Source organism: Lithobates pipiens, unplaced genomic scaffold, assembly GCF_037356315.1.
Source record: "Lithobates pipiens isolate NorthernLeopardFrog02 unplaced genomic scaffold, aLitPip1_a1.2 Scaffold_8, whole genome shotgun sequence".
In the NCBI taxonomy this organism is placed as follows: domain Eukaryota; kingdom Metazoa; phylum Chordata; class Amphibia; order Anura; family Ranidae; genus Lithobates; species Lithobates pipiens.
In genome coordinates, this window is record NW_027507903.1 from 172893769 (window position 1) to 172906015 (window position 12247).

Consider the following 12247-nt stretch of genomic DNA (forward strand, 5'->3'; position numbering starts at 1 on the left):
TTATTTTGAGGGGACAGCACATTTACACTGTTATACAAGCTGTACACTCACTACTTTATATTGTAGCAAAGTGTCAATTCTTCAGTGTTGTTACATGAAAAGATATAATAAAATATTTACAAAAATGTGAGGGGTGTACTCACTTTTGTAAGATACTGTGTATGTATGTATATGTCTATATATATATATATAGTTAATTGTAAAATAATAAATAAATATGTATAAGCCAGAAGAACTACTGAAAAAAAAGTATGTAAAGTGTATTTAAACAATACATTTCTCTTATTTTGTTCTTTTGGTATGTTAAATATACCATCGGAATTGTTTTATTGTTTGACAAGAGAAAAAAAAGGAGCTATTTATCTAGCCAGAAATTGTGTGATCCTGTGTTTTCTGTCTCTGGGCTCAGTTAGTATTGTTCCCTGCTATCTCTGGACTAAAACAACCCTCTCCCTGCTATGGAGAAGAGAAGGAGGTATTAAGTCCATACTAACAAACTCCTTGTCCTAGCATGACAAAACTTCTCAAAACGGTTATCACCCTAGGATAGGAAGATTGTTAATGGCAGGATTACCTGGTTAAAACAAAGAGAAAAAAAAAACACTAAGGCAACCACCAAATCTAAAGGACTGTAAACTGCAATACTATCAATTTCAGCTTTTAGGTTTAGATACACTTTGAGATATATGTAATAAAGTGATCTTATGCCTAAATTGCTACCCAGTAATCCCAAGATACTGTCTCTAGAAAGTCCTTGAGCCTTAAACATCCGATAACATAACTGAGTACAACTAGCTAAATATTGTATCAAATATATTAATTTCTGTGCACATACAAATACATACTTGGGAATAATAATAGTAACTTTTTTCTACCTTTATAACTAATTTTATGGGTCCTTAACATTGTACTGAAAAGTTCATAGATGACAATAAAGGAAACCTGTATACATTCTAATGTAGGTTGCCGCTGCTAGATCTAACTATTGTTCCCAAAATGTTAAATCTGTGGCTGTCATACTCATACTTTGGCTTAATAGTTTGAGTCACAGGCCAAAAAATATATAAAAAGGGACAGAATTGTTTCTTGTATATACTGTATGGTTATTCTGAATTTGTGATCAGAAGTACAAAGGTCAGACTAATGCCGCGTACACACAATCGGACTTTCCGGTGGACCAGAGTCCGTCGGGCAATTTGATTGTGTGTGAGAAGAAGAAGAAGAAGAAGCTTTTTTAACCTGTGTAGTGTGTTTTTTTTATTGACACTTTTTCCCCCTGGTGAATGGGTAGGGGTATGATGATTCACATGGGGGGCTGGGATCTGGGAGCTCCCGGATTCCGATAAGCCACCTGCAGACTCTGACAACCAACGGCCAGGGATGTCGGGAAGAGGCCCTTGTCCTCATCAACATGGGGACAAGGTGCTTTGGGGTGGGATGCCGCAGGGCACCCCCTTCCTCAAACCACCCACCCCCCATGTTGAGGTCATGCAGCCTGGTATGTTTCAGGAGGGGGGGCACTCGCTCATCCCCACCCCCTTTTCTGACTGGCCAGGCTGCGTGCACGGATAAGGGTCTGGTAATGGGTCCATTTTATCAGCATAGGGGGTTACCCTTAAAACCCATACAGGGCTTGCAAAGTGTCAATCTCGCCGATGAAAGCGCCGACATTGACTTCCTTCTCTAGTCCTGTTGTACCTGAAGTCACGTTCAAAATGAACGGACTTTAGTCCATGTATGGGCAAGTCCGATCATTTGGAAAGTCCGTTGGAACTCCGCCAAAAGTCTGGCGGGAAGTCCAACGGACTTAGTCCGCCAGAAAGTCAGTTTGTGTGTGGTCGTGTGTGCGCAAGTCCGGCGGGTTGTCCGCTGGACCAAGTCTGCCAGAAAGTCAGATCGTGTGTACATGGCATAAAAGGAAGAAGGTCAGTAATGGCAGTCCTCGTATTTCTCTTATGACAAGCATACTAAAAGAGTAATGCATATTGATTGTGTGCAAAATTTGTTCTTTATTATGTTTTTTTTTTTTATATCATATTTTGCAATCCATTTTTTGAGCCAGCATGTGGAGCTTTGGACTACCATTTATGTTTTTTTTATAAACAAAGAGATTGAGTCTGTGTTAAATAGTGTTTTTGGTTTGTGGTGCTCAAAAGCAGTAAAAATCCAATTTAAGCTGGCCACATGTGGTTCAGTTTTTTGGTTCAACCACAGGGCTGAAAAAAACTGAACCGTTTCCCCAGTCCACACATTCGACGTGGGTGGGGGGAATCCTCTCTACTGCACTATTGTATTCTGCAGCCACTGATCTAGTGGTTTTTATTAATCAGGGTGGTTAAACTGCCGTTGGTCAGTAGTTCGACTTCTATTCAAATGCAGTGGCCACATAAATCAAAATTCTGACAGTCCCTGCTGAACAGGCAAATTTTGGTCCACCCATGGTTACCATTAGAGTATCCTTTCTCAAGTTTGTTTGTAAAACCCCAAAAAAATTACATAAGTTGTATGTGAGATCAGACTACCACTGTTCCTGTAACGTCCTGTCTACGTCCTTTGGCACCTTGACAATAAAGTAAATATTCTACAGAAGTTCTTCCTTCTATGGTGTGCGACCAATTTTCTTTTTCTCCACACTTTAACCCTGACTCCTCTGCATACCTTCATGGCGTTATTCCTACACTTCTCCCACTCCTCTACACATTGGCACACTGTTCCTCCAGCCCTGGGACTGACTACTCTGTACACTATTCTTGCCACCCAGTCACATGAAACAAGGTCACAACCTCCTACCCACCTCGTCAAGTCAGTCACAGTGCCCATTTCCCACGTCACCCCTCAATCACAATGCTCTCCTCCCACCCTTGGTCTAAGCACCCCTCCGCCCTACCATGCCCCTTGGTCTTTGTGCCCTCCTTCCTTGTCTCTTAAGCCCCATACACACTATCAGATTTTCTGCTGAGTTTTTCCTCCGGATTTACCAAAACCATGTAGTGCAAGGGCCTGCCTGATTGCATACACATTGAAACCCCTAAGGATTGACCTCATATTATATGGCTTTGGTAAATCTGAAGGAACAACTCAGCAGAAAATCTGATAGTGTGTATGGGGCTTTAGTCACAGTATCCCTTCTTCTACTGACTCCCTGCATGGTTACAGTGCCTACATCATGCCAGAGTCACAGCACCCACTTCTCACCCACCTTGTCCCTCAGTCACAGCGCTCTCCTTCCAGCATCCTCACCCCATAGTCACAGTGTCCAATTCTCACTCACCTCCCTGACCCTGCACCCCCTCCCACTTCATCTCTAAGTCACAACACCTCCTGTTCACTACACTTCCCTCCCTCCCACCCACCTCCACCACTGACTATGCAGTAAAAATTAGCACCGCTCCACAAACCTACCAATAATGGAAAAGGCACACTTTTACTAGTGGAAATTAGAAAAATAATGGTTTAAAAAAAACACATTATAGTTACCCTTTAACCACTTCAGCCCGGTAGGATTTTCCCACCTTCCTGACCATTTTTGCAAAATGGCATTGGGTCTCTTTAACTGACAACTGTGCAGTCATGCAACATTGTACCCAAACAAAATTTATGTTCTTTTTTTACCCACAAATAGAGCTATCTTTTGGTGGTATTTCATCACCTCTACGGTTTTTATTTTTTGCGCTATAAACAAAAAAAGAGCAACAATTTTGAAAAAAAAGCAATATTTTTTACTTTTTGCTATAATAAATATCCCCAACACACATATATATATATATATATATATATATATATATATATATATATATATATATATATATTCCTCCGTTTATGCCAATATGTATTCTTCTACATATTTTTGATAAAACAAAATTACATATTATAAGTATATTGATTGGTTTGCGCAAAAGTTATCGTGTCTACAAAATAGGGGATAGATTTATGGCATTTTTTTTTTTTTTATTAGTAATGGTGGCAAGCTGCAATTTTTATAATGACTGCGACATTGCGGCAGACAGATTGGACACTTTTGACACTATTTTGGGACCATTGACATGTATACAGTGATCAGAGCTAAAAATAGCCTCTGATTACTGTGTAAATGTCATTGGCAGGGAAGGGGTTAAACACTAGGGGCGATCAAGGGGTTAAGTGTGTTCCCTCAGCTTGTTCTAACTGTAGCAGGGATGGGCTCACTAGAACATGACAGAGATCACTGCTCCCGATCACTGGGAGCAGCAGATCTCTGTCATGTTGCTAGGCAGAATAGGGAAATGCCTTGTTTACATAGGCATCTCCCCATTCTGCCTCACCGTGCCACGATCGTGGGCCACGAGTGGACATCGAGTCCGTGGGACCCGTGGCATGTGCACCACTGATGCCGATGACAGAGTGCGGGTACATCATTTTGCGCACCCGTGCCATTCTGCCGTTTATCGGCGTGAGCCAGTCGGCAAGTGGTTGAAAGCAAAACATCCTTTGACAATAACAAAAAAAAGAATAACAATTCCTAAACTTAAACTTTGATCATTCCAGAAATGTATGATTGCATACAGAACTATAGAACAGTGCTGAGCCAACAGTTTCTATTACATTTGGAAACACTTTTCCTGTTGTTCCTCTAGGCGCTTAGCAGGTCCAGTAGATATGGACTTCCTGTGATTTACACGGGACAGAAAAAGAAGCAACAATAAGCTCCTCTCTATAGTGCTATGTAGAAAATATCTATAGATTCTTTTTGAAAACTGAACCAACGTTAGCTATGCCAAACCCAGATGGCCTAATAATAAAATAAAATAAATAAAATATATTGTATTGTACACACGGTCGGACATTCTGACAACCAAATCCCTTGGATTTTGTCCGACGGATTTTGTCCGAAACTGTTGCATACACGCGGTCGTACAAAGTTGTCGGAAAATACAATTGTACATAACGTGATGACGTTATTTCGTTACGACGGGACTATGTTCAGGCTAGTAGCCAATAGCTTTGGTCTAGGAATTTGATCTGAGCATGCGTGGCACTTTGTCTGTCGGAGTAGGCTACACATGATCGGAGTATGTCCGATCGGAGCATTTTGTCGGAAAATTTTACAGACAAGTTGGAAAACTTGGTCCGTCGGATACTTCGACGGAAACAGTCCGATGGAGACCACACACAGTCACCAGTGCACAAAGCAAGGTCCATAAAAACATGGATGAGTGAGTTTGGGTTGGTGGAACTTGACTGGCCTCAACCTGATAGAACACCTTTGGGGTGAGTTAGAGCAGAGACTGCGAGCCAGACCTTCTTGTTCACATCAGTGCATGACCTCACAAATGCGCTTCTAGAAGAATGGTCAAACATTCCCATAGACACATTCCTAAACCTTGTTCCCAGAAGAGTTGAAGCTGTTATAGCTGGAAAGGGTGGGCCAACTCAATATTGAACCCTACGGACTAAGACTGGGATGCCATTAAAGTTCATGTGCGTGTAAAGGCAAGTGTCTCAATACTTTTGGTATTATAGTGTATATTTACTCATCATCTATCATCATCTATTCAAGTCCTGTTTTTGGAGTTTTGGAGTTTAGCTAAGCTTTATAAAGACAAAAGGGTTAACCAAATAAAGACCATGTTGCCAGATAGCTACTTTCAAAACCTTCTGTTAGATTATTTGAAATATTATGTGTATTTTAGGCATGTGATTTATTAAATGTAAAGAAGATTACAGTGTGTCCTTTTTGGGTGGTTTCACCAGCTGATCACAGAGATGAAGGAAGAACAGAAGTTCCTGATCATCTCAATGATCTATGAAGCTGGATTTCAGTTTGTTGTTTGCAAGCCCTTACTTGTAACAGCATATGATCAAACTGATCTTGGTTTGATCAGAAGCTTCTGAGGGCAGAAGAGAGACCTGGTGTGTAATATATCCCAGATCTCTCTATATAGAGGACCTATTACAGTCAATGCTATCACAAGCGATGTTGTTCACCTTTGTTATAGCACAAGTTGATCTACAAAAAAAAATTAAAGAAAGTGTTAAGATTTTTTTTTCAAATAAATTATTCTTAATAATCATAATAATAATAATAATAATAATAAAATATATTTTAAAGTACCCGTATCCCCAGTGCTCACACACAAAGGCGAATGCATATGCAAGTCCTACATGCGCATGTAAAGATCATTGCACCATGCATGTGAGGTATCACTGCAAACCTCATAGCAAGAGCAAAAATTCTAGCACCACACCTTCTGTGTACCTCTAACTGGTAACCTGTAAAAGCTTTTAAATTTCGCCTATGGAGATTTTTAAATACAGTTTGTCGTCATTCCACGGGTGTATGCAATTTTAAAGCGTGACTATTTACTCGGTGTAACGTCAACATTTTCATATTTTACAAAAGTGTATTAGTTCCAAACAACTGGTGTTTGAAAAACCACTAAGCAAATATTGTGTGAAAAATTGCAAATACCAACATTTTTTGCTCCTGGGCCTTTGCTTTCAGAAAATATATAATGTTTGGGGGTTCTAAGTAATTATCTAATTAAATAATAAATACAGATTTTTACATGTATGTGAGAAGGTTTTTTTTTTATTTGCTATATTTGTCTTCCACAAAAGCAGAGTTAAGCCGCGTACACACGGGCAGACTGTATGGCCAACTTAGTCCGTCAGACAATCCGACGGACAGTCCGTCCTACTTTCGAATGAACGGACTTGACCACACACGATGAACAAACAGTCCGTTGAAAGCTTGCGCGATGACGTGTACAGCACGTACGACGGGACTAGAAATAGGACGTCCAATACACAGCAATGCAATCTTCCGCCGTGTAAATCCTTTCTGAGCATGCGCCATACTTAGGCCGTCCAACTAGCCTACTCACGAGCGGATTGTCCGCTGAAACCAAAGTCTGATGGACAATATTACGGAAATTCCGAAATACTTAGTCCGCCAGACTGCACGCTGAAAAAGTCCGCTGAAGCCCACACACGAGCGGACTGTCCGCTAAAATGTGTTTCGACGGACTAAGTTGGCCAGACAGTCCGCCCGTGTGTATGCGGCTTGACTCTTTAATGTCCTTGGATAAAACTTTTTGACTTTATTAGTTTTGTTCTGTGGTGGAGTTAATTTGCTGTTTCTCTGAGTATTATGTTTTCTTTAAACACCAGATAGATGTAAAAACATCGAATAATGCAATTATTTTCTAAATAAAAAAGTAGGAGTTTGTGCTCACAGTGAAATCATTTTCTTGAAGTCCATTGAAAGACATGGAAAATCTTTACATTTCTGGTTACACTTCCCCCTAAAGGAGGATTGGACACTGGGAAACAAATACCTGTAGACCAGTACATGATGGCCTCTATTACTAGCATGCCAGCATTTGTAGCAAAGCAGAACCAAAAGCATGATCATAAATACAGAGAGATGACACTAGTCTTCCTCAATGGACTCCAAGAAAAGGATTTTACAGCGAGTACAAAAATCATCTATTGAAGGTGTCCTTTGGGACATTCAAAAGCAGTCCAATGACGGCTGGGCAATAGAGCAAACAATTGCTGACAGGCCCATGAAAAACATAAAAAAACATGGACTGACTGCAGCTCAAACAGCTGCTTGAAAAACCTTATACCCAAAGCTGGCATCAAGTGAGGCTAAAATGTTTACCGCAAAGAATTTAGAGAAAATGTTAACAGAAGGTCAGATGGCAGCCTTGCAAATCTGGGAAACAGTAATTTGATGCCAAAAAGCATTCACAGATCAAGTAAAGTGTATCTTTTTTTTTACAGAAAAGTTAAAAATCCAATCTTTGATACCATAAGCTTAAATTGTGGTCTTTCTGAGCCAACTAGAAATGGTGAAATGAGAAGCCAGTGAACCCTTAAGGGGTCCATTTAGGATGACTAAAAGGGAATTTGAGAAGCAAATAAACTTTTACAGCCTGACAGACAATGGAAGGAAATCGCATTTTGGAGAGCTTCAGCTGGAGCAAAGATGTCCTGGTTTAGGTAATATGGAAGTCTCAGGCCTCAAACACCTTGTCCCTATGCAAAACCAGAAAGGGTTCCTTGTAGAGTAAGGACTAGTTCACACCAAAAACGTCCTTCAGATCCATTCCAGATGCATTTCGGAAAGAATTCTAGATGCTTTTTTCCTTCTATTTTTCCTTTTTTTATCACTGTACTGGGGTCCGGTGCATTTTTTTTATGAGTGTAGGTGCGTTCCGATGCATTTTTTATGCGTTTTACTGTGTTCCAGTACAGTTCTGTGCAAGAAAAATGCAGAATGTTCTACTTTTTTTTTCTGGAACCAGAACACACTAGAACTGCAAGTACTGGTGTGAACTATGTAACCTACTTTCTATGATTCTATGTTAAAAGCACTCTGCTCCCACCCACACACCACCACTAGTTTTAGCGGCACTTTACTGCTAACGATCGGGCAGTCTGAGTGTGAAAGTAGCCTAAATTCGTCTTCTTCTTTTTTTTGCCAAAGGAACTGCCATTGTTTTAAGCCATGTGGATGGAGCCTCCCTATGTTTTTAAATTTCAGTTTGAACTATAGCCTTGTGTAAGTAACAAATAACCACTGTTTTACATTTTTTATTTTTAGTTCTGACGGTAACAAAGAAGGAAAAACATACAAACTGCACATTGCCTTGAAATGTAAAATAACTGGTTTGTGGAAGCTCCTCATATCTGCCGTATATGGTGATGAGGGTTAGTAGACAGTTTACAGTTCTCACTTCCTTAGGAAATGTCATGTAAAGTCACATGTTTAAGTCACCTTTTCCATACTACCATAAGATCACCGCCACATCTTCCCAATCACAAGGGTTAACCTAGCTAAGCTAATTATCCAATAGTATTGTCCTATGTTATGAGAATATTTTGTAGCGAGAACACCAAATATATATATTCCATGTGGTCACCTGGTATCAGCAGAATAACACAGAGGTGAAAGTTGGCCTATACAGAGGACTTTTTTAGTCATTCTAAACTGAAAGACATATTCAATTCTTTTGAAGCCCACTTAGCACTGTTGAAAAAAGTGGGGAAAAAAAGAACCACAAGCAAAATATTACAATGCTGTTTAGCATCTAAAACAGTGAACACTACCACAACGCATAATGGTACCAAACTACAAGAGGAAGGCTCAAAAATATGTCAGTATATTTTTTGGAATGTAGTCATTTGACCCATATTTTAGATGTACTTGATAAGAATGTATATTATATAGTCTGTCACAGAATGCAAGAAATAAAAGATGCTAATAAAAAGAAAAGTTTTGTTAACGTACCCATGGTGAAATAAAAGCGCAAGTTCCCATATCCTGTGGTGTCCATATAAGGAGTGCATAATTTTCTCTCTTCATCTTTTAGAAATACAAGAGAAGAGCCTGATTCTATTGTTCCACATTCAGTGCCAATGACAGCTCCGGAAATTTCCCACCTGTTAACAGAAAAACATCGCCATGGGGCATACATTTTCAGTATATTTATAGCAATCGTTTACAGAATTAGATTTGCATATGAATGAATACTCAAAATTACAAACATGTTGCAATTTAGGCTTTTATCTCTCTATTTCCAGAAGAACGGCATGATTTAAATTACATTTCTTCACTAACCAGTGTATTCCAAATAAGGAACACAAACTTATTAGTGTCACCCACTTCTTTCATTAATATCAGTTAAAATTGTGTTACACTGGTACTTATATGGGCCTTAAAATATTTTCATAGCGAAAACATAACAGTGTACCTTTCTGTGTAGTTTAACAGGGTTTCTGGCACCAAAATGGCGAAGGGTGTATGTATGCTAGGGGCAGATAAGAGGAACAAATATTCAATCCTTAATACAGTTTTTAGAACTGATTCCCTGCAGGAAGCATTGTTTGCTATTATTGGAAGAGCTAAAATAAACAAGAATATGGTTATAAATTTCCAGTACCTAGGGTTGTAAGAGTGTCTACTTGGTATCGATATTGCTTGGCATTTTTTAGATGATCATTACCTAGTAGAGTTTTGTACAAATGTATACAAAACTTATTTTATATATATATATATATATATATATATATATATATATATATATATATATATGTGTGTATATATATATATATATATGACAAAAGGTCCACGTTTCACTATAGTCTAACCACAGAAAGGGGTTCTAGCCTATTTACATATGTGCATGTGAGATTTCCTTTTGGGCTTTTTATCTATATCTGAGCTGCTTTTCTTCCCTATACAGGTCAGAGTGAATGCAAATGCAACCCGAAGCAGCTTCATGCAAATCCTAGATCAACGGAAAAGCATATGAAAAAAATTTAACACGTATCAAAGCATCTCTGAAGCACCTAAAAGCATATTGTATTTGAATTTTTTCAGAGTTTAAAGCCTGTAAACCAGAATTAAAGATTCAGCTGCATATTTTCTAGTGAATTTGATTTATACATAAATTGAACATGAGGTCTTTACCATTGTCCATGATAAACAGATGCTTGCTTTTAATTTGCATCACAGAAATTTACTTTGTACTTTGGTTATATTTTATGGTCTATAACTTGAACGTATATCTTAAATGAATCAGTGTACACTATTATTTTCATTTAGTTTTTTGGGTCAGGGTAACCATGTATTGTTGTAGTTCCCAGACAACTGTGTGTTATATTAAGGTACATTTTATTTTAAGCGGCTTTAATGTATTACACCTCACTCCTTCAGTCTCCTCTTGCATTACTATCTTACTAACTGACATATCAGCATGGATGTCACACCACTTCCTTAAACAAAAGTTCTCTAATACCGAGCTGATAATATTCCCCCCGCCGGTGCCCCCCTCCATGAATTTTTATCAAAATCAATAATGCAACCATCAATCTCTTCCCTCATGCCAGGGTACACAGTGTAATTCTAGACTCTGACCTGTCCTTTTAGCCCCAAATCCAATCATAGTCAAAAGCGTGTAGACTTCACCTCTGTAACATCTCAAAAATGTGCTCCCATTTTAACTAATTAAACCACCAAGCTACTCATTCACTGCTTCATTATCTCTCACATTGACTATTGCAACTCTCTTCTCATAAACTTTCCCCTCTTCAGTCTATCATGAATGTTTCTGCCAGACTCATTGACCTTAATAACCACTCAGTGTCTGCCACACCTCTCCTCCAATCCCTACACTGGCCTCTGATTGCCCAGTGAATTAAATTCAAACTACTAACAACAACATACAAAGCCATTCACAACTCTGCCCTAAGCTACATCACCAATCTTTTCTCAAAATATCACCCAAACCATGCTCTCCCTCGTCTACCCCATGCTCATCTTCTGGACTTTTCCAGAGCCTCTTCTATCCTCTGGAACTCACTACCTTAATCTATCTGGCTATCCCCTACTCTGGTTGTCTTTAGGTGATCCCTGAAAACGTATCTCTTCTGGGAAGCCTATCACACCTCCAACTAATATTTTATCGCTTCCATCAAATCATCCCCACAGTTATAACCTTGTATCACTTGCCCCACCCACTTAGATTGTAAGCTCTTATTAGCAGGGCCCGCTTAACGCTCTTGCATTTTATTGTATTGTAACTGTACTGTCGCAATTTTTATATTGTAAAGTGCTGCATAAACTGTTGGCGCTATATAAATTCTGTATATCAATAATAATAATACAGTTGACATACAGGGTCATCATGTCAGATTTAGAGGTGAGCTGAACACAACCCTTTCCGGTTCGAGAACTCCCTAACAGAGAAAAAGGTCTGACCCGAATGGCAAACCCTATTAAAGTCTATGGGACCCGAACTTCAAAAATAAAAAGTCCCTATTTGGGAGAAACTCAACAATTTGGAAAATCGTTTGAGGAGAAACAATCTGTGGATCATAGGTCTCCCGGAATCGGTCACCACTGCTCAGCTCACTAATATATGCGCTAAAACTATCCCCGAGCAACTGGGCCTACGCATACCATCGAAAGAGCACATCGCATTGGACAGCACTCTGAATCGCGCGCCAAACCCCACCATGTTATTGTTAAATATCTGAACTATGCAGACAAAAACGTCATCATGCAAAAGTTTCACCGCACATGTTCACTGACAGTAGACGGCGCAAAACTACTACTATTTGTGGATTATTCCATTGAAGTGATGAATAGGTGCAAGGCTTTTTCTCCGGTATGCACCGTTCTGCACAACAACCAAATTAGATTCTCTTTGGCTTACCCGGCCACCCTTAGAATTCAAACGTACGAAAGGCGACCAAC

At 39.3% G+C, this 12247-nt stretch overlaps 1 protein-coding gene across 4 annotated transcripts in view; it reads right to left on the bottom strand.

The window, feature by feature from the left end:
• The window catches only part of RELN (reelin), a 651259-nt gene that overhangs the window by 321345 nt on the left and 317667 nt on the right, over nt 1-12247 (bottom strand). For all 4 annotated transcript variants that reach the window (XM_077471873.1, XM_077471875.1, XM_077471874.1 and 1 more), the window contains exon 12: nt 9278-9429. In XM_077471873.1, coding sequence (XP_077327999.1) covers nt 9278-9429 — 152 coding nt within the window. The remainder of the gene's footprint in view (nt 1-9277; nt 9430-12247) is intronic.